We start from the raw sequence: 27,953 nt of genomic DNA, 5'->3' as shown, positions 1-27,953 counted from the left end.
TAGACTTCACCCACTCCAGCCGCAAGGTGTGGCAGACCATCAACCAGCTGACTGGCAGAAAAACAATGCCCCCCACATGTCCGGTGACAGCAGATGCCATCGAGAACGGCCGCTTCCATAGAGCAGACAGGAACTCTGCATGACGCCTTAGATCGCTTCATATAAGAACTGTGTTCCAAGAATAAACACGCCACCCTGGCGATTTTACTCATATGGATATGAAGCATCGACTGAAGGTGTAAATGTACACATTTATTTATTTCTGACCTGTCACAGACAGTATCAATGCTCAAATCTCAGAACGTTTTGAGACACGTAATGCGATGCATTGCTTGACACTTGTCGCTCCAAGCATAAATTATCTTTAAAGTCCTCGTGAAATCGCTTTTTTTTGTCATTTTATTTTGAAGTTTCAGTCTGAAATGTTGTATCAACCTGGTCTCAAGCAATCAGAAGGTCCTACTCCTATCCGTTCAGGCAATGGAATGCTGAAATCTCACTCACTGCAGCTGTGTGCGGCAGAGGGCTAGTGTTTGTAGCCTGCCGCTCGTCTGCCCAAGGGAGAGAGAGAGACGGCCAGTGTGGCTTTTATGCCTTTATTGATAGGACAGTAGGCTGACAGGAAATGGGGAGCGAGATATGGGTAGTGACATGCAGCAAAGGCCGTCGGGATCGGGATTCGAACCCGCGACACGCTGTCAGTGCTACACTGAGCCTAGGTGCCTGGACTGCTACGCTAGCGGCCCAGGCCAATATTGCTTATTTTTAACCTAAAATTATAAATATTTTATTGTGCTGATGAAGTTTAAAATGAGTAATACACCATCTGGACGTCATCTTGACTGAGATTCAAAACTGAGTAGCTCTGTAAAATCAGGTGTTTGAAGGAACGTGAGCTATACACAGTATGGGAATCAAACAGGTGAATGAAATCTAGATTCAATTATATTCATAAGTATATCTATGTCATCACGTATGTTTTCATTTGACAGGAAGATTAAGACTGGCTTTTTAGGGACTTTTGATATAAGAATACAAAAAAAATGATTTTGTTTAAAAGAAATTGCATCTATTGTTAGGTATGTCCATATTATGACCACGGATATGCTCTAAAAGTGTGAAAAACATATTTTTCATTTCAGCATGTCTTTAAGGGTCATGGTTTGTCTTCGTTTGTTTTGGCTTAGCCCTACTAGGAAACTTCGGCAGGATGGGCACAAAATAACTACCACCAAGTACCAGGTACTAATGGAAAGGCAAAAATGTGGGTAGAGCTGCGCGTGCTGAGCTGGGACTATGTAATGGAAAGGGGCCATTACTTTAATGTTATTCACCTCCAAAGTGAGTGAATTCACAATCATCATTCAATAGTAATGTTATTAAATTAAATTAAATTTTGGTCAAGAAAGCGCTTGAGTAAAACCCTTTAAAGGGAAACTTTTCCCATTTTAAATCTGATTCCTATCTCGTTATCTCTATTGTCCTATGTAAAACATGTTTTAAAACATATTTTAAACATGCAAAACAACAGATAAAAAATTAAGAGATGACTCATCATACAAAATGACACGTTTTGGAAGCTGTGATGCATATGATGGGTTTCTGTATTTATGTTTCTCTGAAGAGAATTATGCTATGGCTACATATAATCCATAGTATAGCACATTAATATTGGACTGCTTCCACATACCATTAGGTATTTTACCATTTGATGTAGGGATTGTATTTATGCATATATTATACTGTATATATACTGTAGGCCTATATATGTCTTTGCACTGTGTGTGGGTGAGCGCACACGTGTGCGTACAGTATGCACACGCGCACGCGGATGCAGGATTTTGAGGAGAAAAAAAGGATAATGCTCTGGGTTGAGGCATTATGCATCCATTTAGCTTTTAACTTAGATTAACAGAGTATCCATGTGTGCATGCATTTGTGTGTGTGTGTGTGTGTGTGTCGTGTGTGTGTGTGTGTGTGTGTGTGTGTGTGTGTGTGTGTGTGTGTGTGTGTGTGTGTGTGTGTGTGTGTGTGTGTGTGTGTGTGTGTGTGTGTGTGTGTGGCGTGTGCGCGTGCGTGTGCGTGTGCGTGCGTGTGCACGCGAGTGCGTGTGTGTGCAGCCTGACAGACTGTAGAAGCTAGCACCACAGGGTTAGTTACAATATCCAGGTAAATTAAGGACTGCAGATTGGGCAAGGCAATTTTATTTATGAAGCATTTCTCATACACAGAGGCAATTCAAAGTGATTCACATGAAATAGACAATAAAAAATTTAATTAAATAAAATAGATAAAGAAAAATATATTACTGTACAAAAATAAAATATGATCTAAGCCATGAAATGCAATAAAAACAAGAACCAGAAAAAGACACAGTGCAACTTGGAGTCTGTTTCTAACGGTTAGCAGACTGGTCCCTAACGAGCTAAGATGTCTAGAAGGTTCATAGTGTGGGAGCAAGTCAAAGACGTGTTTAGGCCTTAAATTATTAAGTGATTTGTTGACAAGAAACAGTATTTTGAAGTCAATTCTATGATCGGCTGTTAAAACTGTGGCACCAACATTTTAGGAAGGCCTGAGAAAAGTCTAACCTACTAGAAATGAAAGCATGAATTAGAATGAGTTTTCTAGGTCTTGTTTAGACATGTATCCTCTAATTCTTACTATATGTTTAAGACGATAACAGGTTGATTTTGTTATAGATTTGATGTGGGAGTTAAAATTCAGATCTGAATGAATAATGACACCAGCATTTCTGACTGTTTTTAGGCTTCAGGCAAAATGCTAATTAAAACTTTAATAGAGCAGCTCAGTGCTGTGATGTGGTACAAAACCTGACTGGAATTTGTCTAAGAACCATTTAGAAGTAAATGAGTTGTTAAGTTATGTTTTTGTTTTGTTTTTGACTATTTTACTCATGATGGGTTGATTTTATATATGGGCCTGTAGTTATAATTACAGATTCATCCAGGCTACTACAGGCTTATGGACTTAATATGTGGGCTCCAGCTTGACAGTTACACACATTCAGTGGTGTAAAGTAAATAAGTACATTTACTCAAGTATACAGTACTTGAGTAAATGTAATGACTTATTTTTAATTTACTGGAGCATCTCCAATTTTCAATACTTTTGGAAATACTTTTCTCCAATTTTCAATACTTTTATTTCTACTCCTCTCAGAGGCAAATATTATACTTTTTACTCCACTACAATTATTTGAAAACTCTAGTTAGTAATTACTTTGTAGATTTTTAAAATTATTGCAAAACCTCTTCAACCCTATATATACTTTGGCTATTTGAAAATAGCAGATCTACAAGCTGTTGTGAGCTTGTAGATCTGCTATTTTCAAAAGATTTTTATATATGACAAACTTGTGAAATTGGACATACTGCATAACGAGTGCTTTTACTTTTGGTACTTTTAAGTATATTTTGATGCCAATATTTTTGAACTCTTACTCAAGTACATTTTGAACACCGGACTTTTACTTGTAACAGAGTATTTCTACATTGTGGTATTGATACTTTGATTACTTCAGTAGAAAATGTCAGTACTTCTTCCACCACTGCACACGTTCAATTTCGCACTGCAGAGCTACAGATAATATAGTCTACCACAGCTGGCAGCTGGCCACTGAACAACTCCACTTACTTTAGTGGACAAAGTTCGAAAGAGGGGCCTTTCCTATTCTTCTGCCTACACATACGCCATGTCCTAGTATGAGCGAATAGGGGAATCACATTTAGAATATTTGGCGGTCCTGTTTTAATTTTTTACAAGATCGGTGGTTGTTGCAATGACCTGCATTACTATACTTCACCATATGTTGCGCTATGACGCCCATAAAATGTAACAACGTGTACGTTCCGTAGTGCAAGCTGTGTGAAAGCTGTGTTGTTTCACCCAAAAAAGTAATGGTGGCTTCGGCCACGCCCCGAAATACCCCTATGTGTGTCTCAAAGAATAAGAAGTCTGCATTTAGGAATCAATGAATTAATTAATTATAATCATTTATCTTGATTAAGAAATGTTCTTCTTTTCATATTAGAGGATGTGAAAACAGCACAGGGTTTAAGGATATACCTGTACTAAATATTTTTGCTATTTTGTGTGCAGTGTGTGCCCCGTCCAGGCGGAGGGTTTCGATTGGGCCAGTATTGCTGCCGTTGCAAAATGGGATATTATAGCCCTCCAACGGACACAGGTAAGCCAACACTAACACCTGTCCATGATATGAATGCAAACCGCCCCAAAGCACAGAGGAGCGATTTCTTTCTAACAGAGAGGCCAGAATTCAGCCTTGGTTGTTGATTTATCTTCTCGTGTTTAATTGTTATGACCGGGAAAGCATCTGTAATTATAGTTTTAACCACTTTAACCATTATTTTATACTTTGGCTGATATACAAGCTCATATCGCGGCACCGAGTGCCGCGATATGAGCTTGTAGATCTGCTATTTTTGAAAAATCATAAAAATGTGTGCAAATCTTTGAATATATATATTTTTTAAAGCGAACATTTGTAACTCAAATCTTTGCTTCTGGGGGGGTCCCTGGAACTAAATATTTTGAGATGGGAGTCCGCGGCCAAATACATATCATTTTGGGGGTCCTTGGCATGAAAAAGTTTGAGAACCACTGCTCTATAGTGCCTCCATTAGGTCCACACAAGATATCTAAAAAGCTAATTGCAAGTGAATTTATGCTCCCTAGAGGACGAACCTTAGTACCTTACTGATATTGGTGTCAAAATGTCAACTCTGCACAAGATTTCTCATACTCTAATAGGCAGGATGAACCCTAAGGAGCTGTACAGCCTTTGGGGCTTTTAGACTCGTGTGGTTTCTTTCTAACAGAGAGGCCAGAATTCAGCCTTGGTTGTTGATTTATCTTATCGTGTTTAATTGTTGCTTTTATACTATATTGGTTATGTTTGCAAAAAAATATATACTTCCAAATATCAGAATGTATGTTGAATGGGCTATAACCCTAATATTATATTCTGTTTTTAAAAAAATCCACTTGTGCCTTTAACACTAAACTCATGCCAGTATAATCTTTCATCATGCCTGTTAAAAATAAATATACAGTAAGGCCTGTCCTTAAAATGGTCATTATCGTGTCAATCTACATTTTCCATCTGTTATTCCTGAGAGGATGTTACAGTCCACATAACCATTAATGACACCAACAATGAACATATACAGTACATTAGTACATGAACGTGTTGCATTTCCACGTATACTGTATATGTGCAGGTTCTAGGAACGGTGCCAATGGTACTGGCAGTGGAGCTGGTGGCAGCAACATCTGTTACCCACTCATGCCCGTCTGCCTTCCTTGCTGGCCCGGCTGTAAAAGCTGCGAGGACGGCTCCCCCTGTTTGGTGCAGCAGAACAGGTTCCTCAGAGTCTGGATGATGGTCATCCAGGGCTTCTTCATGATCCTGGTGTTCCTCAGCATGCTGGCGGCCTATCAACACCGTCAAAGTAAGGTGAGTGAGGTGTTTTGGGCTATTCAAGGTCACCATATGCAGTAGCCCCCCCCCCTTTCTACTCTGTACATGCAGTGTTTTATATTTGTTGATAATATTGTATTTTGGTGTTATTGTTGTTGAATATGTTGATGAATTGAATACACAGGACCACAATGGAAACAAGTCCTCAGGACATTTTTGTGTTATCCTTTTAGCCCATATGTATGATTGACGTACCCGTGCTGTTTGCATTTCTGTCTAATAAAGTATTCAATCAATCAATCAATCAATCAATCAATCAATCAATCAATCAATCAACCAAGGTGTTATAGAGGGTTACAATCTAGGCAATCGACCAAGAGCCGGCCTAATATTGCCCATACAGTATTTTTTGTCATTATCATAAATATTGGGATGTTCACATGTTGTAAGCAGCTGCAAGAACAACCAAGTTTCATATAGGCACTAGTTTCTTCCAAACGTATTCCTCATGTGCAGTAGACCTTATTCTATACTGTATACCAAACCACAGCATCATCAGAACTCTTATCTGTTCAGTCATTTTAGTGTGAAGGTCTCTCCTTATCTTCTTGAAATACTATCGACAGCAGAGCAGGGTCATTCACTGAAATGAACGAATGCTTCATTTTACACTCAACAAATAATATGTTTTCAGCTTCAGTCAATACCACAGTTATTTCAAATGTTTATAGCGATATCTTGGTTTAGAAATGCATTGCAGACCATTCAAAAGTCCTTGCAACAGAAAGGCACAGCAGTCTTTCTAGACCAATTAACACTAACCCTAACCGTAGCAAATGAACATACTGCCTCACCGGTGCTGTGGGACCAGGGTTAGGTGAGATAGATTGTTGAAAAAAAAACATTATTCATTCATCATTATTGTAATGGCCGGTGGAAATCCCATGCCAAAGTAGGGACAGCAGGGTTAATATGGTCGACATAAATCATGGGCATTATCACAATAACACATACATTCCTCCAATGCATTCATTCCCCATGGCACATGATAATCACACAATAACAGAACAATAACTAACATTTAAGCACACCACAAGGCATGCTGGGTAGTCTCTCCTCAGCCACTAAACAAGAACAATATGATATAAATGACAAGCTTTCATTGAGACTCAAAATGGCTTTTATATGAATAGGAATCTGTAATCTTCCTATAATTCCACAAATCTCTGAGACCAAACCTGTGAAGTCAAACCTCTGAGCCCAAACCTTTTTCTGCCCGGTTCTCCTCAGTGCCTGGAGCTATTGATCTCAAATTGCGCACGGCCATTCACCATTACGATGTGCGTCGGACTGCAAAGCCTGTTTTTCGATATCACTAAATCTCAGCTGTTTATTCGCATTTTTATGTCAAAAAATGTCCTGCCCGGTTCTCCTCAGTGCCTGGAGCTATTGCTCTCAAATTGCGCACAGCCATTGACCATTACCATGTGCATGGAACTGCGAAGCCTGTTTTTCGATATCACTAAATCTCAGCTGTTTATTCGCATTTTTATGTCAAAGAATGTCGCCATGCTTATGCTGGCTGGAGAGAGAGAGAGGGGGGAGAGAGGGGGAGAGAGTTAGTTAGTTAGTTATTTTTATTTCAGTCATGATTTTTTTTTTTTCAACAAAACAGTTGAACATACAGTACAACTTTTTAAACAAAACAGTTGAACATACAGTACAACTTAGTCAACAAGATGACTATTTGACCGAAAAGGTATGGGCTGAAGCCGAAGCTTATTTTGCCCACCTTTTTACCATTTAAAATAAATTATCAAAGTAGCATAAGAGCAAACAAAAGAAAATGAACAAACACAGAGCTTCAAATATTACATTTCAGAACAGACGAAACAAAAAGAAACAACAATTTGATTAGTTTTTCAGACGTAAACAGTTTGTTTATACCTTTTTCTATTTATATTATAACAATATATTTTATCACTAGCAGCATTTATACCGTCACTATTTAGAATGTATTATTATTATTATTATTTTTTTTTTCTATTTATTTATAAACTTTATCCTTCCTATTGTTAAGTTACTTGACGCTACACTTTCCATATATATGAAGTGATTGCTTCATACATATAATATATGCGCTCAAATACACACTCACAAACATATTTCTCCACATATGTATGCGTGCATATGAAAGTATGCCCACACACATATGGATACTCACTTTCATATTTATATCTATTCATTGCATGTATATATAACTATCAATTACCTTTGCTTTATATAATTTCTTGAACGTTTTTATTGAGTTGGACATTTTGATTTCGTTTCCCAATGAGTTCCAATGAGAGGGGGAGAGAGAGAGAGAAAGAGAGGGGGCGTTTAAGTAAATCTCTCCACCAGAGACACAAAAGTTAATCTCATCTAGCCATTGCACCATGTCGAGTCACCGAAAATCTGTAGAAGCTAACGATGCGGCCGTTTCACTATCTCGCCCCTAAACACGGTCGCCCCGGATCGCACCGAACGGTCTGGGGTGAGCAATCTGCGCCTAATTGTCTCGCCCCTAAACACGGTCGCCCCGGATCGCACCGAACGGTCTGGGGTGAGCAATCTGCGCCTAATTGTCTCGCCCCTAAACACGGTCGCCCCGGATCGCACCGAACAGTCTGGGGTTAGCAATCTGCGCCTAATTGTCTCGCCCCTAAACACGGTCGCCCCGGATCGCAACGAATGGTCTGGGGTGGGCGATCTGCTTCTAAACAGGTGGAGAGCGTTTATTTGTTAAGGACGCCCATGCATTCTCCACTGTGCACCCTTTAAGTGCATATCTGCATGCACATAATTATATTGTTGTTGTTAAGTTGAAATAATAGTTGTACAAGTTGTAATAACAGTGTTGTATAATTATTTTGCTGTAGTAATCAATTAATTATAATATAACCTGTGAGCCCAAACCTCTGAGCCCAAACATTTTTCTTCCCGGTTCTCCTCAGTGCCTGGAGCTATTGCTCTCAAATTGCGCACAGCCATTCACCATTACGATGTGCATCGGACTGCGAAGCCCGTTTTTCGATATCACTAAATCTCAGCTGTTTATTCGCATTTTTACGTTGAGAACTAGTGGTGCGTAAAGCAATTATGCTGATAATGAATAAGTAACATAGTCACATAATTGCAACAATGATTCTAAAGTCAATATCCATTCTCTCTCCTCTCTATTGTCTGTTCCACTCCCTCTGTCTGTCTGTATGTCTGTCTGTCTGTCTGTCTAACTGTTTTTTTTCCACAATCTCTAACCTCAATTACCCCCCCCAACCAACCCCTTCACCTTGTTTTCCAAAGAGGATACGGGCTTCAGGTCTGATTCTGTTGGAGACCATCCTTTTCGGCGCTCTGCTGCTCTACTTCCCGGTGAGTAAGTGAGTAATGCTTAATTTATACTACCGAAAATAGCAGATCTACAAGCTCCCTGTTGAGCGCGTAGACTATTTTCGGTGCACGGAAACCGTCGTACAACAAAGTATAAATCTAGGCTTTTAAGTGAGTGAGTGAGCGTATGAGATTAGAGCTCTTTTCAGATCACTGCACAGTGCCAGGGATTATTATATCATAATGGATGGTTTAGAGAGAGCTGGGAGTGGTTCGGGTGGTTGGGTTTGTGTGGTGGTGTGTAAAAGCCACGTCTATGCTCTTTCGCAGGACGGTGTCGCGCGTCGAGAAATAGCCGACCTACAAGCTGACGTCGTGGGCGCGGACGCGTCGCGTTGGGAGCTTGTACGTCGGCTATTTTCGAACGAAGTACGAATGGGCTTAAAGAGGAATACCATTCGTATGGGCAGTGGTGGAATAAGTACTCACATTTCTTACTTAAGTAAAAGTATCAATACTGCATTGTAGAAATACTGTTTCCGGAATTCAAAATTGACTTCATTAAAAGTACGAAAGTATTGGTATCAAAATGTACTTAAAGTACCAAAAGTAAAAGTACTAAATTGTTTGAAAATAGCAGATCTACAAGCTCACAACTCGTCACGATGCAACGCGTTGTGAGCTTGTAGATCGGCTATTATCAAATAGACTATGTATAAAATAGGGCTAAAGTGGTTAATGTATGTTTTATAATATAATAATTGATAATTGCAAAGTAACTAGTAACTAAAGTTTTCAAATAATTGTAGTGGAGTAAAAGTATAATATTTGCCTCTGAGATGTAGTGGAATAGAAGTAAAAGTACTGAAAATTGGAAGTACTTAAGTACAGTACTTAAGTACATGTACTTAGTTACTTTACACCACTGCTTAAGGGTAGGCTATCTGTGTGGTGATGGGGGGGGGGTGCCGGGTATAGGACAAGCCATTGCTTTCATAACATGTCATTGGTTAAATGTGAGAATCAATCCACAGATTCATTATACCAATCACAGAGCCGTTTGCGAAAGCCGGTCATCAATTTTCATCCATCTATCTAAAAGCATTGATTGAGGTTGCCCGCAGGTCTGCTGATACTGGTGCTTATGGTGTGCACGAGGTCTTGGAGGTCATCAATCACATTCATGTAATGGAGCAGCTTGGCATTCCGTTCGATGGATTTGATGCATTCACATGTTAACGCTCTGTTCGCCTCTCTTTTCTCTCACACATCTTATTATTAATTATAAACACTGGGGGTGATTTATTGAAGGCAGGCATGGGCATGAACCAGCCAACCTCATCACAGCTCTCTTGTTCACAGCTGGCTAGTAGACCTAGTTAACTGTTTAAAGGAGTAGTTCACCCAAAAAATGACTTATTTGCTATCAATTACACACCCCATGAAGCATTGAATTCATGGAGATTTTGTCGCATTCCTAAGCCAATAATTTGATTATCGGTGGAAAGATGCTAATGTATCCGGTAGGAGACACAAAGGAGACTCTTTGAGTCTCATACCGATAATACACCCGGTCATCAAATTATTGGGTAAGGTATGCGTCAAAACCAGGGCATAGAAAACACATGCAAGTGAAAATATTTTAGCCGGTGAAAATGTGAGGTGCTTTGTACGGTAAAGGCCAGATGAAAGGTTGCGTGGGGGTACTGTATACCCTCTCATCTCACTGGGGTTACTCACCTTTCTAGTTCTCAGGTCTCTTGATCTAAACAAAATCACATGGACTTGGATCTTTTGGATTGATGATGCATACTGTCGTTTAAAAGTTACACTGTATTACAATATGCGGCGACTTTTCAATGTGCTCTACTCTTCTCAGTCAACCCTCCGGGCGGAAGCGGTGCTCTCGCTCGATTGCGAGAAAGCTTTTGATAGAATTGAGTGGAAATACCTTCTGGCAGTACTAGAAAAGTTCGGATTCGGCCCATCATTTATTGATCGGATCAGATTACTCTATACCGCTCCTAAAGCTTCAGTGATAACCAATTCTATACGCTCAGATTACTTTCTGCTCCACCGCTCTGTCCGGCAGGGTTGTAGTCTTTTGCCTTATTTATTTAATATCGCTATTGAACCATTAGCTATAGCACTCAGAGAAGAGGACAAGGTGTCTGGCATTGAGAGAGGGGGCGCTATACACAAGGTCGAGCCCAACTGAATCCGTCCCTCCGCTCATAGATATACTCAATCATTTTGACAAGCTTTCAGGCTATAAATTATTTTTTTCCAAAAGTTTGTTCTTCCCTATTAACCAATTGGACCTAGATCTTAGTTATAACAACCTCCCGTTTAAGTTGGAACTTCAGTCTTTTACCTACCTGGGGGTCACTGTCACTCGATCCTATAAGCATAATTGTAAACAGCTGTTAGACCGCACCAAATCAGATCTTGAGAGATGGGCTTCATTACCCGTCTCTTTAGCAGGCAGGGTTAACACAATTAAAATGACAGTTTTACCCCGTTTTTGTATCTATTCCAAATGATTCCTTTGTTCTTACCTAAATCCATGTTCCGGGATCTCAACAGTTGTATCTCTACAGTACCTTTATTTGGAATAAAGCCCGTCCGCGAGCCAAAAAAGCTCTTCTGGAGTTACCAAGATCATCAGGAGGACTGGGGTTGCCTAACTTTATGTTTTATTACTGGTCAGCAAATATCAAAAAAATGATTTACTGGGTATCAGTTCATGAAAACAAACGTGGCCCGACTTGGGCCCTTATGGAAACACTTTCTGATCCCGTGGTTTCGCCGGTGTCCATGCTGAGCTCTGCACTTCCGGGTGGTACTATCACACACATTATAGTCAGGTGATAAAAAGCTCTCTCAGAATCTGGCGCCAATTTAGAAGACATTTTGGTTTTAAAAACATGTGTGGCCATATGCCTCTGACTAACAATCATCTTTTTCCTCCCTCCCGGACGGACACAGCTTTTAAGACATGGCACTCCAATGGCTTGATCTTTTTTTGTGATTTATTCTTAGATGGTACATTTGCCTCTTTTGAAACCCTTCAACAGGACCATGAGTTACCAAAATCTCACTTTTTTAGATACCTCCAAGTACGTAGTTTTGCTAGGGAACATTTTCCATTTCCAACTATGCCAGATAAGAGTATACTAGACACCATACTAGACTGGGACCCATACACCAAAGGAAGCATATCTAATATATATAAGGCAATACAGGAGATTAGACCGCCTCTCTTGGACAGAACAAAACTAGCCTGGGAACAGGACCTAGATATTGAGCTGGAGGAGGATATCTGGGAGCGCTCTTTGAGACGCATTAATACCACCTCCTTGTGTCTCAGACACTACTTGATCCAATTTAAAATACTCCATCGTTTTCTCGAGAGAAAAACTGTCCAAAATGTATCCTGATATTGATTCTACCTGTATAAGATGTAATCTGGAGCCAGCCACTGTTGGTCATATGTTTTGGGGATGCACATCCTTGACTCAGTTTTGGAATAATATTTGTAATGCCTTTTCATCCATTTGTCATATAACAATTGAGCCCAACCCAATAACTGCTATATTTGGAGTTCCCAATGATGATGTACCAATTACCTCTCCTCAGGCCAACTTCATAGCATTCTCTTCACTTATAGCCCGGAGGCTTATTCTCCGCAATTGGAAATCAGATAAACCACCAACGTTCACGAGTTGGGTCAAGGATGTGCTGTACTTTATACCATTAGAAAAGCTCAGGTACAACAGATACAAGTCTCGCCAAAAATGTATAAAGGCCTGGTCCCTTTTATTGAATTCACCCTTTCTCTATCTTTTCCTACAACTACTGGAAGTGATACTGTATTTTGACTGTATCACTCAGTATCAATAAGTACTCAATTGCACAATTGTCTGGTCTGGATGCGCTAAACCCCCTTAGGCTTATTAAGGCTTTTTCATTTTTCATTGTCTCCGCCAGGCCGAAAGGCATGGCAAGAGAGTATGTTTTGCCCCCTGTCTGTCCGTCCGTGTGTCCGTGTGTCCGTCCGTGTGTCCGTGTGTCCGTCCGTCCTTCCGTCCTTCTGTCTGCGAGCAGCTAATCTCCGCCACCGTTTGCCCGGTCGCTGTGAAACTGCGCACACACACACCCTGGATGCCACAGCATCCCACATTTTTCAGATCAGCCTGTCATAGCGCCACCATGAGGCCGACTTTTGCAAAACACATTTTTGGATATTACTTCTACAGATTTGGTCCAAACAACACGCAAATCGGTACACAGTATCTCTATAGTCATGTGATCAACACGGATCTGTCCGATTTTCCATATTCCATCCTGATTGGCTAAAATTGGCTTCCAAAGATTGCAGGTTTGGTTCGTTTTGAACAAAATGCCTCAAATCATGAACGCAGCATGCGATTTCCGTGAAATGTTCCACGTAGATTCCCACTTGGCCCAGGAAGAAATTCCACTTGAAAACGTTCACATGGCGCTATAACAGGCCGATTCACGTTTTTACCTATAACTGCACCGATCTGCGTGCAAAGTTGCACACTCCCTAGAGGCCAAAGAAAAACCTTTGCCCTGCATTTTTCACATCTGCCTTTTAGAGCGCCGCCTTTTAGAGCGCCACCAGGTGGCTGACTTTTGTAAAACAAATGTTTTCCTCTTACTCTTTCAGATTCTGTCCAAAAAACACACAAATCGGTACACAGTATCTTTATAGTCATGTGATCAAGATGGATGTGTCCCATATTTCATATTCCATCCTACTTGCCTAACATTGGCTTACAAAGTTTGCAGGATAGGTCCGTTTTGAACAAAATTCCTCAAATCATGAACGCAGTGTGCGATTTCCGTGAAATTTTGTACGCACATTCCCACTAGGCCGAGGAAGAAATGCCCCCCCCTTTTCACATTGGCCTGTTATAGCGCCACCAGCAGGTCTAATTTAGCAAACCACATTTTTGGAACAAAATCATGAATGCAGAGTCCAATTGCTGTGAAAAGCCTAAGAAGAAATGAAACCCTTTTCACATTGGCCTATTATAGCGCCACCAGGAGGCCATAATAACCTACCTGACCTGGCGGACACTTGTGCTCCGAGGAGCACTTTTTCTAGTTTCATTTATTTTTTGTCTATTTTATTTTCAATTCCTACTTCAAATTATTTACTGCTCCCGTGTTTTATTTATTTTCTCCCATTTATAAATGTTATTTTATTGTTGTAATTATATTTTCTGTGAGGGAACCGGGGAGGGTGGGGTATATGTGGGGTTGTATGTCTTAATAATTGAAAATCCTATAAATAAAGTTGTAAAAAAAAAAAAAATGACACTTTACACATTCTGTATATCCTTTTTCATTGGAACATTATACTTTACTCAAGTAATTATAATTACTCGAGCCCAGCCCGAAGCCCGACACCTTTTTATTTATTTATTATTATTTATTAATTATTTTCGAGCGTGCGCTTTCACTGGTATCCTAGCGCACATGCTGAGACATGCCCACAATGATCTAGGGTGAAAGTCACTATGCAAAATGTTTACCTTATTAATATAATAGGGTTTGTGAGCCTGGCCCTGGGCCAGATGGTCAAATACAGAAACGACCCTAGCCCGGCCCGTATTGACCGACGGGCCTGCAGGGCTCTTGTACCAGTACATCCCCCGGCCATGATGTACAAGCACACCTCCCGGACATGACGCTAGTATGTCGCAGGGACTTACCCCCAATCCAACGCTCTATGCTGAGCGCCAAGCAGGGAGGCATTGGGTCCCATTTTCATAGTCTTTAGTATGACCCTACCAGGGTATTGAACCCCAACCTGCCAGTCTCCGGGCAGACGCTCTAACCACAAGGCCACTGAGCGGGTAGCAATGTGTAGCAGGATATTGTAATCAGAACTGTCTGTTTGTGCTAGTGAACGGATGGGCAGGTTTTCATTCAACTTGGAGGGAATGGTCAGTAGGCTGCCCCGAAGACATTATTGGGTTGAAAACGTCAAGATCCCAATCAAGTTCAATGTATGTAATGTAATAATCATTAGACTGCCCCAATGAGATGTGTGTTTGTTTGGTAGACAATAACTTGAGAGCAGATGAGCAGATGTTCATGAAACATGGAGGGAATGATCTGTAAGCTGTCCTGTTCATTGCAAGGGTATATAAATGTTCTCATTTTTTCCTTGTTTGACTCATGTCTCTCTTTCCCTTCTAAGGTGTTCATTTTATACTTCAAACCCAGTACTTTCCGGTGTATCCTCCTTCGCTGGATGCGAATGTTGGGCTTCTCTATTGTCTATGGGACAGTATCGCTGAAATTGTACCGGTCAGTCAATTAAGTTTGGCATATGATATTAATATTTACTTGTTTTTCATCATTAATTCATCCAATTATATGTTTTTTCCTCTGAGCATCTTTTTATCAAACCTTTCTGCTAATTCTGAAGGCACTCCTCTCATTGATTGATTGATTGATAGACTGATTGATTGATGTTTTTATTGACAAAAATGCATACATGTATGAACATATAATTGTACATATTCGTCAAAACGATAAAACACAAAAAGAGCTCAACACTGTTACCTGTAACTCTAACTGCTGTGCTGCCTCTTGGCGACTGATTCCCCCCCGCGGGATCAATAGTCTGTCTGTGTATCTATCTATCTATCTGTCTGTCTGTCTGTCTGTCTGTCTGTCTGTCTGTCTGTCTGTCTGTCTGTCTGTCTGTCTGTCTGTCTGTCTGTCTGTCTGTCCATGTTGATCAAAAGCTGATAGATTCTTGTGTCTCCGCAGGGTGCTGAGGGTGTTCCTCTCACGCACAGCTCAACGGGTGCCGTACATGTCCAGCATACATCTGCTAAGGATGCTGGGAGTGATGCTGGTAACGGTCATCTGGTTCCTGTGTGCGTGGACAGTGTGTGTTCTGCAGAACCGTGAGCGAAACATCCCGGTGTTCGTCACATCCACCACATCAGATGGCCAGGGTTTCCTCTCCTGTTACGTGGACCGTTGGGACGACATGATGGCTGTGGGTGAGTGGCTGACACATGAATGAACTCTGTGGGTGAGTGGCTGACACATGAATGAACTCTTAGGAAACTAAGACATGATGGCTGTGGGTGAGTGGCTGACACATGAACTTCCTCTGGGATATCTGGTTTCCTCCCACGACGTGCATGACATGCAAGTTATAGGGAAATAGGCCAATCCTTGTCAGCGCCTGTGAGCAAGGCACTGGCCTTAGCAGTGGAGCTGGTCCCTGGGTGCTGCTCAATGCTCCAAATATATTGTAGTTAGGACGGCCGGGTCAAATGCAGTGCACAATTAAGTATAATTTAAGTCAGTGGTTCTCAACCTGTATGTCAGGACCCCCAGGGGGGTCCCCACATGATTTTGGGGGGTCCCCAGATGACAGTGAAGTGACAATTTAAGTACTTTTAATACCCTTTTATTGCATTAAAAAAATAAAACAAAAAACAAAACAAAGAAAAATACCATTGTTTCATCAAAAGTAATCAACAAACTATACTATAAAAACTGGTTGTGAGCTTGTAGATCAGCTATTTTCACAATATTTATCTGTGGAACCGAGTCAAACTAAATGTAATGCCTCAAATCCTACAATTCCAAGTGCTTGTCAGGATGGGGGGGTCCCCAGTTCAAATATGATTATTTTAGTGGGTTATGTCCTGAAAAGGTTGAGAACCACTGATTTAAGTTACAAATATCATTTAACTCGTCATTCAGTAGAATACTGTAAAGTTTCAAGTATAGAGAAATGAACTCTAATGCTGAATCTATGAAAAGGGAATCATGCTCAGGCGTCTGAAAAAGTATGTATTGTTGTGTAATGCCCACTTAACATGTTATTATTGTCTCCACCAGGCCGAAAGGCATGGCGAGAGTATGTTTTCGCCCCTGTCCGTCCGTCCGTGTGTCCGTCCGTGTGTGTGTCCGTCCATCCGTCATTCTGTCATTTTGTGTACAGCTAATCTCTGGCACCGTTGGCTTGATCGCAGTGAATCGAAGTATATTCCATCCTGATTGGCAAAAATTGGCTTTCAAAGTTTGCAGGAGTACTCCGTTTCGAACAAAATGCCTCAAATCATGAACACAGCATGCAATTTCCGTGAAATTTTGCACACACATTCCCATTAGGCCGAGGAAGAAATGCCATTTGAAAATGTTCAAATCAGCCTCATGGTGGCGCTGTAACAGGCCGATTCGTGTTTTTACCTATAACTACACCGATCAGTGTAAAACTTTGTATGCACACTCTCTAGAGGCCAAGGAAAAACCTTTGCCCTGCATTTTTCACATTTGCCTTTTATAGCGCCACCAGGAGGCAGACTTATGTAAAACAATTTTTTTGATGTTAAGCCTTCAGATTTGATCCAAATTTCACGCAAATAGGTACACATGATCTCTATAGTCATGTGATCAAGACGGATCTGTTAGATTTTTCATATTCCATCCTGATTGGCTAACATTGACATGTAATGTTTGCAGGAGTGGCCCGTTTTGAACAAAATGCCGCAAATCATGAACGCAGCGTCCGATTGTGGTGAAACTTTGAATGCACATTTGCACTACGTTGAGGAACCTTTTAACATTGGCATGTTATAGCGCCACCAGCAGGTCAAAATTAGCAAAACACATTTTTAGAACAAAATGCCTCAAATCATGCATGCAGTGTCCGATTGCCGTGCACAGCCTAGGAATAAATGGCACCCTTTTCACATTGGCCTATTATAGCGCCACCAGGAGGCCATAATAACCTACCTGACCTGGCGGAGACTTGTGCTCCGAGGAGCACTTTTTCTATTTTTCCATGATTTTGTGTATTGTCTTTTATACCCCTCATGACTTTGGGCCCTATTTCAGGTTCAAGTTGCTAAAGCCACTAATACAAGATTTAGGACTAGGCAAGGGACGTTCCCCTGCAAAAGTTGCTATTCTGGGACACCTCCCTTATCCGATAAACACCTGCGCTACCCGTTACATTATGCATAGGTGTGGTTTGGGCGTTACAGTGATAAAACCAATCACTGTGCCAGATGCCATTACCTTTAAAGGTGGCTCCAGACCAAACAGACTACTTCAGACTACTTCAGACTGCAACAGACTGGTATTCGGTTGGCAAAAGTTGGCATTTAAGTCTGTCAGCCGACTGGCCATTCATGTGCTAATTCATTTATAACTTTCCGACCAATCTGGGAAATAAAAAGGAAAAACAGCGCCCTCTGCTGTTTTTGACTATTAGCTTGCCAGCATTGCCAGGTCTGCTTATTATAAGCGACTTTGGGCTTGTTTCCCTGCAAAGTCACTTGTACATAGGGATGTTCCCAGCGTTTTTTCTTCACTGACGTGCAGTGGTGTAAAGTAACTAGTACATTTACTCAAGTACTGTACCTAAGTACAATTTTGAGGTACTTTTACTTTACTGGAGTATTTCCAATTGTCTATACTTTTACTCCACAACAATTATTTAAAAATGTTTAGTTACTAGTTACTTTGCAGATATAAATCATTATGAAACATACATTAACCACTTTAGCCCTATTTTATACCTATAAGCTATTTGAAAATAGCAGATCTACAAGCTCACAACGTGTTGCGATGCACGCGCTCTGAGCTTTGCTATTTGCTATTTTCAAACATTTTAGTACTTTTACTTTTGGTACTTTAAGTACATTTTTATACCAATACTTTAGTACTTTTACTCAAGTAAATGTTGAATTATTTTACTCAAGTAAATAGATTAACAGAATGTATTTTACCCACAAGTTATTTTCATTCAAATGAAATGTGATTGAACTTGCACTAATAATGACTTTAGTTGATCTTTCACTCTTTAAAATATAGTATTTCTTAATTATTAATAATTACAGCTTGTAGATTGGCTATTTTCACGATTTTAAATTGTTTTTAAATAATAATAAAAAAGGAACATACAAGATTTCCACCCGACAGCCATAATATATAGCCAATATATGGTTCTGTATCAGTATATGAGTCCGTTTTTGCAGATTTCATTCTAATTGGCTACTATGCCTGCATATGAATTTCATGGGCCTGGGCTTGTTTCTCTCACATAATCTGGCAACACTGACAGCCCTTTGTTGTCACTTCGTCTCTGCTACATAGCTACTCCAGTCGGGCCGGGTCGGCCAAAGGACTGAACATGTTCGGTCGGCTCTGGGTCGGCCGAAAAGGTCCCGACGGACCACCCGACGGACCCCTAACCGACTGGACGACTATATACTGTACGACGCTTCCCGACGCCAAGTCGGCCCAAAGTCGGTCTGGTCTGGAGCCACCTTTAGAGAAGACTGCGCTAGCCATTATTCCCAATCCAATATACGCTCTCCTATCTCCCTGTCTGCAGTGTTGCCTGGTCTGATTATTATAAGCCACATTGGGCTTGTTTTTCTGAAGTTGCTTGTAAATAATGGTAGAACGGTTGTAAGCTTGTAGATCGTCTATTTTCAAATAGCCAACTTATAAAAATATGCACATTGTTTAATGGACGACATATATAGGTTTGAAGTGCTCATGTGGCCTATTATAGTTGCTTCTTTTGGGCTTGTTTTCATAGACCTGGTTGCTTATTTCTTGCAAATTCTGGCAACAACTCTGCAGCCGCACTGTGGGGATTTGACATGGAGCGCACACACCCGATGTTTGTTTTTTAAGCTCTGGACTTTGATTGCCTTTCAATAAAACCACATTTGATAGACATAAGTATCACCTACATGTTACTGATTAGAGATAATTTTATATTTTTGTAATCATTTCATTATTTCCTGCACAAATTGTCTTCTTTAAATAGACTATCATCTTATATAAACACATTTGACACAAGGAATTGACACCCTCCCTTCTGCTGATTATAGTAAAATTAGAATCACAGAGATTTGTTGACAATAATAGGCTAGTAGAGAGAGGTGCGCGCTGTGCGCCCTGGCCGTCTCCACGAATCCATTGCAGTCTGTGCGCTCTTGCGGGTGGTTTTAGAATCCGCTGTGCGCTTTCCCAAAGCCGCACCGTGTGTGTGGGCAGAATAGCAATTTTAGGGATATAGCAACAACACACCAACGGGCACGCCTCCACCCACAAATAACGGTGTCGGCAAAATGGAGGGTGCAGGTGCAGGTGCAGAATAGCGTTTAAGGTTAACGGGTAGGGGTATAGCGTGCCACAGAATAGAGCCCTTTCTCTTTTTCCATACCATTTAATGAATGGTGTCTGTCCTTTCTTTGTGCCCCAGCTGAGTTACTTTTGCTGTGCTGGGGCAGCTCCCTGTGCAACGCTGTCAAGCCAGTCCCTTCAGCCTTCCACGAGCCTCGATACATGGGCTTTGCCGTCCACAATGAGCTACTGATCTCCTCCATGTTTCACCTTCTACGGTAAGCAGCCAGCCAACAGTAGCTTCATCTCTGTTCTGATTGCACCTGGATTAAAGGGATAGTTCACCCCCAAAATGACTTTTTTTCTATCGATTAGTCACCCCATGGAGACTTGAATTCATGGATATTTTTGGGCGGTGAAACCGCCCCTATATGTGAGGTTTGGATATTTGCACCCCCCAATCCTGCGCTGTGATTGGCCACCAGTGTACCCCCCTAACCCTGCACCGTGATTGGCCAATAAAGTTAGGGGTGTACAATGGTTGGTCCACAATATTACTTGTCTTTAAGTGAACTTCCATCACTGTGATGACCACTGTGACCACACCGCCCACTTCACACTGGGTGTGATTTTTATTTTTGTTTTTGTGGCATTCCTGAGCCAATAATTTGATGACCAGCAGTGGTTCCAGGGAAAACATACTTCCGGTCCGGAACCACTGCCTACAGGTCCGCTGATCATCAAATTATTGGCTTAGGAATGCGACAAAAACAAAAGAATATCTATGAATTCAAGTCTCCATGGGGTGACTAATCGATAGAAATAAATATTTATTTTTGGGTGAACTATCCCTTTAATGTCACCCTGTAGAAGTTATGGACATTTGAATTGTGTTTGTAAAACAATCATTTCTCTACAAACAATCTTTATCTACTGTAGACTTTTCAAATCATTCCACCCTTTCAGCTGCGCTGCCACGCAACAATAACATCATTTTGAAATAAATAAATAAAAGATTGCCTAATGTATCTCAGGCAAGTTTCAAGTCTGCAAGTCATTGGTTGATGAAACCAATGACTATCTGAAGAAAAAAACATTAAAAAGTAAAATATAACAACATACTGCTTTAGTATGAAAGTAAGGCAATAGCACACAATTAATGTCCTTTTCACATTATTTATATTTCCTTACTTTCATGACATTGTTGAGCCGTGCACCTTTTTATTAAAGCTGGAGTGTTCTGCTTTGCAGTCATTTCTCTCTGTAAGGTAAAGTATACATGACTTAATCAATGGGCTGATTGATTGATTGATGTACTTTATTTAGTAAGACATGAGAACAACAGTACATGGAAGTACACATTCACAATACAACTAAACATGCCTAAACACAACAAGTATAAATGCATTGATGTTGAAGTTTGTTCTGTCTCCTTCAGATTCTTCTTACCTTCTCTTCACCCTGACTGGACGTTGTTGCTATATTTTACACACACACATATCACCATTAGTGTGACCCTTGCCCTTCTCTTCGTTCCCAAGGTATTTTGAGATTTTTAATCTGTCTACCTAACAAGAAAGTAACTGTATGAGTATTGTGCACGTGTCAGGTGTGTAGATACCAGAAACTATGAATGGATAATGGCACATATTAAAAATGTGTTTTAATCATGTAGCTCTGTGATGTCAGTTGTGACGTTAGTTGTCTAGTTGTCTTTTTATGGGCCACGAATAAAAACCTAATTTTAATTATTTTGATTTCAAACGATTTTCAAAAAGATTCCCACAAATTCACAATTTTCCATATTTTTTTCAAAAGAATTCCATGAATTAAATGGAAAACATACTTTCAATATTGACTGCCAGGAATTAATTAATTAATTAATTAATCCGCCTTGCCAGCGGTTTTGCCTTATTTTCACGATCCACGGAGACCCACGAAGCCACGATGTGGACACGGATGTAAACAAAAGCTGTCTGGGGGGAGGGTCTCTTCTATCCAACGGAACAAAAACATTTTAACCGTGATAATCCGTTCTGTTGTTATCAGCAGTTGAATATGGCTTGTTTTCACCAAAAAACACAGTCTGGGAGAAGAAATCCGAGCTTGATGTGTTTTTCTAAATCTCATGGAGTCAAGAGTTTTTTTGGGGGGGATGACTTCATTTCCGCTTCTATCATTCTCTCGCAGTCAAGGGTTGGCGAAGAGCGCTCTCCAGTGTAATCACTAAAAACATGTTTTTTTTTTTAAGAAGCATATATGTGTCCTTGGCGTTGAAGTGTTGGATTTGAAAGAACGCATAAATGCCTCCTTGGCAGGCAATAGTGAAAATAGCAGCTCACAACACATTGTGACGTGTTGTGTGCTTGTAGATCGGCTGTTTTCACTAGTTTGGGTCCCGGGGAGATGTCAAATTTCTTTTTTGGGTCTCGAGCTAAAAAGGTTGGGAACCACTGGTCTATGACATTTATGATGTATGATCCTTCAGAAGTTGTAGGTCGGAGATGCTTGTTGTCGGTATCAAAAGTTAGATATATATTTTTAAATGTATCAAATATATGTGGAGACAAAAGAACTGTGGAGGTACTTCTGTGCCCATACTGGCAGTGTGTGTGCACAAGGAATTTGATCCTATTCGGTCCAGTGACAGACAGACACACATCCTCTTATAGATCATCTATAAGGCTAGACTCCTGCAGTAAAAAGCCATGCTGTAAAAGTAGTAAGACATTCTTATTAGCTATATAGGTACCGGCTGATGGAGGTATAAAAAGGAACTGTTTAGTGTTTACATATCGTTAGCCTCATAGCATACTTGCCTCACTCACCAACTCACTTTTTGGTCAAATTGACATTTTTGCTACACTGCTGCATCATTGTGCCTTATTGCCTATGTCCTAAGCCAATCAGAATGCTTGTTACATTCCAAAATGACTTAGGCAGAAATGATTTTAATGTAAAAAAAACATTCTGATAGGCTGAGAACATTGGCAATAAGGCAGGATGAATCAGCAGTGTTAGGAGAGTAGAGTTAGGCAGATATAAAATAAAGGCAGATAACATGACTGAGGCTAAATTAGTTTTTTACTTTCTACCCAAGTCATCTAGGTGACTTAGGCAGAAAGTGATTTTTTTTTGCTTTGTCTCTCCTGAAAACCTTAAAAATGTGAGTTAGGCAATTATGCTATGAGGCTAAAGATATGTTATTTGTGTCTGTGTATACTGTAGTTTCTTCATGTGTCCAGGCCAAAGAGAGAGGAGATAGCAGCATGTTTACATAATGTTATTTGTGTCTGTGTATTCTGTAGTTTCTTCATGTGTCCAGGCCAAAGAGAGAGGAGATAGCAGCAGAGGTGTATGAGGATGAAGTGGACCTGCGCCGCAATGGCTCATATTTCAACAGCAGCTTCTGCTCTGCTTATAGTGGCAACAGTTTGGACCCAGATGATATTCGGGTAACATCTCCGACCGTCCCCCCTTCCCCACTTGAGCCATGCCATCAATTTGCATTCACAACACAATTCCCCAAAGGAAGTTCTGAAATAATCGACAATCTCACAACGGCGTTGTGAGCTTGTCGGTCGGCTATTTTCAGCAAAAGCTTTCCCCAAATAACCGAAAATAGAAAATATTGAGTATAGTATTGTATAGTATTATATATTATTATAGTATTGAGCCCTGAGGGACTCCGGTTACCCATATGGGGTTTAAGTGGTTAATTATAATTTTCAGCATAAACATGATTGAACACTGTGTGCATGTTCACAATTTGTCTTTGTATGAATGCATTTTATGACTTATATGTTTTCTCCACCCCCATATCCCTTTCTCATCCCCTAACTACCGTATGCTTACCTTTACTCCAAACCTGTCTTTAAACTTGCCATTTACATACTATTGCCCACATTCTCTTCTCCTGAATAATTCTACCCTTTCCCTAATCCCTCCGTACATTTTCTCCCCTCTTCGTTTGCGCCAGGATGAGCTGAAGAAACTATACTCCCAGCTCGAGGTCAACAAGACCAAGAAGATGACATCTAACAACCCTCATCTGTCGAAGAAGCGAGGCTCTCGATGCTTGTCCATAATTAAAAGCATCGCTGCGCCCTTGAGCCGACAGTGCAGTGCCAGTCGTGAAGGGAGAAGTGTTCATTATACTGAATCTTCGAGGAGGGGTTCAGCCATTAGTATCAATTACAGGGATTCTAGCTCATCAGTGCATAAATCCCAAAGTGACCATGACCATGTTGTGGAGAGAAACCCTGTTGTGGAGAGAAACCCTTCTTTGCGTGACTCTATGCTGAAGGCATTCACCAAAAGAAATTCTCAACGATCGATGACAGACTCCTTGGACATCCCACCAGGGGTCCCCAAGTCTCTCAGTGCACAAAATCTGACCATTGATAACAATCTCTTGCATCCTGATCAGTACAAACTTCAGAAGTCCTTGAGTCTGAAATCTACCCACTCATTGGTGGACATAGTACCCCCCCCTAAGGTTGATATACCACAGAACAGAACAGGCTCATTGGTGACAAAGTCCAGGCCAGAGGCCAACATCAATTACCAGACGACAGGTGCCATCCAGGCATCACAGTCAATTGACAAGGGTGATGTTTGCCCTTGGGACATGGGAGACGACAAGAACCAGAAGATTGTGACCAATGCTTCCTCACCAGGAGAGGATGCAAAAAGTGTAGACTTAGGAGCTCAACTGATATGTCCCTGGGAATATATACCACCACCACCACCACCAAAGCCTGTAGAAAGCGAGGCCCCCCCACCCCAGGTTCCAGCCCCTGCGAGTGCACCAGTTTCTCCGATGCCAAGAATGGCGTTGCCCAAGGCGCGTGGTCTCTCCTTAAAAACCACCACTCAAAAGTGGCTCTCAGTGAAAGCATTCTCTCTGGATGTAAAGCCTAAGGAGAAACCCAAGGAAGGCGGTGCAAATGTAAAGGATGACTCTATTTCTCAAAAGAGCCACGAGGGTGTGACGAGAGAGAGAACTGCTTCCACAACGTCTAAGTCCCCCATGCCTAGTCGAAACCCAAGTGTGGAAAAGGGGTGGCTACAGAGAAAAAGTATCACTTCAATTGATGGGAAACCATTGCTTACGAAGCAACATGCAATCAGAAGACTGTCATCTACTGATTCTTCAGATAGAAGCCCAAGACCCCACATGGCATCAAGGCAAAACAGTAATCATAGTGATGCCAGTTCTTGGGAAATTGGAGGTACCACCTCTAGAACTCCTTCTACCCACAGGAGTCGACTTGCACCCGCTGTTAGTATTTCTCAAGCAAATGTGTGTCCATGGGATGCACCACAGAGTGAGCCCAGCGGTAAAGCTAATGTCTGCCCTTGGGAGGTAGAGGAAACACAGGAGCATGCCGGTGTATGTCCCTGGGAATCACAGGACGTGAATACTGTGAAAAGACAGGAGAGTGGTCGTGCTGACTTGTGCCCATGGGACACACAGGATATTCCTACAAATTCAACAATCCCAGTATCCAAAGAGCTACTACAACAGAGGAAGCAGTCATTGCATGCAGCAACCGATGTTTGTCCCTGGGAATCTGGCGAAGCAAAACAGCTTTCAGTGAAACAAGATAGTGTAGCTGCTAATGTTTGCCCATGGGAGGTGGAAGGCAGTGAGGCTATATATCAAAATGTGAACCCTTCAGAGACCAAGGGATCACAGATGGCTCACTTACGACAGGAGACTGTTCAATCTAATGTGTCAACTCAACAACCAGGCAAGTCAGTAGACAGTTGTCCATGGGAGTTCCCTGAACCGCCTAAAATCGTGACAGACGTTTGCCCATGGGAAGAGGCAGAGCCATCCATAGAATCAACTTCACATGGGTCCACTACCATAAAGGTAGATATTTGTCCATGGGATACTCTATCCGCACCTACAGCGGCTAACGACAGCCCCAGACTAAACATTTGTCCTTGGGACACAGAGCAGCCTGACAAAACTGTGGTTCCTCAGATTGTGTCAATAGCACTGGAACAGACAAAAGGACAAGACAGTGGCGTGAAGGCAGACGTTTGTCCTTGGGAAACTGGAGAACCAGCACCAGAGAAATTGTCAGCCTCCAGAAGCACAGACACAATCAAAATGCAAGACACAGCTAAAGAAAACGTTTGTCCTTGGGAAACTGGAGAACCAGAACCAGATAAAATGGCAGCCTCCAGAAGCACAGATACAATCAAAACGCAAGACACAGCTAAAGAAAACGTTTGTCCTTGGGAAACTGGAGAACCAGAACCAGAGAAAATGGCAACCTCCAGAAGCACAAATACAATCAAAACACAAGACACAGCTAAAGAAAATGTTTGTCCTTGGGAAACTGGAGAACCAGAACCAGAGAAAATGGCAGCCTCCAGAAGCACAAATATAATCAAAACGCAAGACACAGCTAAAGAAAACGTTTGTCCTTGGGAAACTGGAGAACCAGAACCAGAGAAAATGGCAGCCTCCAGAAGCACAGATACTCTCAAAATGCAAGACACAGCTAAAGGAGACGTTTGTCCTTGGGAAACTGGAGAACCAGGACCAGAGAAAATGCCAACCTCCAGAAGCACAGATACAATCAAAATGCAAGACACAGCTAAAGAAAACGTTTGTCCTTGGGAAACTGGAGAACCAGAACCAGAGAAAGCAAACATTTGTCCTTGGGAAACTGGAGAACCAGAACCAGAGAAAGCAAACATTTGTCCTTGGGAAACAGCAGAACCAGAGACTATAAAAAAGCCAGATGTTTGTCCGTGGGAGACAGATGAGCCTAAAGCTGCCACAATGCAACCCGGCCCACGGGAAGACGCTTGTCCGTGGGAAACGGCGGAGACAAAAAGTCTCAAACATCAGGATGACACTAAAGCAGGTGTTTGTCCGTGGGAAACGGAAGATACAAAAAGTCTCAAAAAGCAAGACGGCGCCCAGGCAAATGTTTGTCCGTGGGAAGTGGAGGAGCCTAAAACTCTCAAAATGCAAGACGGCACATCACCGGGACATCAGGAGGACGGCACTAAAGCAAATGTTTGTCCTTGGGAAGCTGAGGCTGCACCAAATTCAACAGAAAGCAAGACTGATGTTCCCAACGGTGGAAAAGATGAAGTCGCAGGGACGCAACAACAGCGTCTCTCCACTGATGAAGTCTTTGTGCCTGTAGAAGGCACCCCGCTGCATGAAGAAGAGTCAAATGGCAACTTACCCCTAGGCAGACGCGATGCTTTGTGTCCCTGGGGGCTGCAGCGGTCCAGATCTGGTTCATTCACAGACCCTTCGGATGTTTTCACATGGGAGCCTGAGAATATTCCCGAAGAAGAGGAGGACGAAGCCGATGCCGAGTGTGCTGGTGAAGCCTTTTTCTTCCCACCTGACCTTTAAACTCACAGCACAGGTTAGTTTCAACGAGCTGTCTGAGCCGTTCCGATGAGCCATATGAGACTCTTATCAGAAGTGTGGTATCTATAATGGCAGTGATTTCCAACCTGTGGGCCGGGGCTCACTGGTGGGCCATCGGGATATTACAAGTGGGCCGCCAAATGATTGGCAAAACACTGGCGAAGACTTTTCTTTTTTTTTACGATTCTTTTTTGGGGCTTTTATGCCTTTATTGACAGGATGGTAGGCTGACAGGAAATGGGGAGAGAGATGGGGAGTGACATGCAGCAAAGGCCGTGGATCGGGACTCGAACCCGTGACGCGCTGTCATGCGACTTTGAAGCCTAGGTGCCCGGACCGCTACGCTAGCGGATCGAGCCAAAACACTAAGACTTTAATGATGATATAACATCAACCACTTAAACCCTTTATTCTTTGTAAAAAACTTTTAACTGTACTTGGACCGCTTTTTCTGCACCAGATCTCTTCGCCAAAAATAGCCGATCTGTGGAAAAAACGGGTGACACTCCTTTGAGGAGGAAGTGTTTTCTCCTGCCTCCCTCCATAGGGAGG

General features: G+C 41.6%; 1 protein-coding gene across 1 annotated transcript in view; it reads left to right on the top strand.

Annotated features, from left to right (window-relative positions):
* gpr179 (G protein-coupled receptor 179) overlaps window positions 1-26,742 on the top strand; it is a gene marked incomplete at both ends in the record, with an annotated part of 34,343 nt that extends 7,601 nt beyond the window's left edge. The window contains 10 exons of the mRNA XM_080443831.1: window positions 4,123-4,210; window positions 5,265-5,500; window positions 8,810-8,878; window positions 15,072-15,181; window positions 15,650-15,888; window positions 20,127-20,265; window positions 21,426-21,528; window positions 23,296-23,442; window positions 23,967-24,938; window positions 26,413-26,742. Coding sequence (XP_080299957.1) covers window positions 4,123-4,210; window positions 5,265-5,500; window positions 8,810-8,878; window positions 15,072-15,181; window positions 15,650-15,888; window positions 20,127-20,265; window positions 21,426-21,528; window positions 23,296-23,442; window positions 23,967-24,938; window positions 26,413-26,742 — 2,433 coding nt within the window. The remainder of the gene's footprint in view (window positions 1-4,122; window positions 4,211-5,264; window positions 5,501-8,809; window positions 8,879-15,071; window positions 15,182-15,649; window positions 15,889-20,126; window positions 20,266-21,425; window positions 21,529-23,295; window positions 23,443-23,966; window positions 24,939-26,412) is intronic.
* Between the last annotated feature and the right edge of the window lie 1,211 nt (window positions 26,743-27,953).

The sequence above is a fragment of the Gymnoscopelus braueri genome (genome assembly GCF_963280865.1).
Source record: "Gymnoscopelus braueri genome assembly, chromosome: 2".
Lineage (NCBI taxonomy): Eukaryota > Metazoa > Chordata > Actinopteri > Myctophiformes > Myctophidae > Gymnoscopelus > Gymnoscopelus braueri.
The sequence above is the reverse complement of the archived record's forward strand: the minus strand, read 5'-3'. Positions and strand labels throughout refer to the sequence as shown.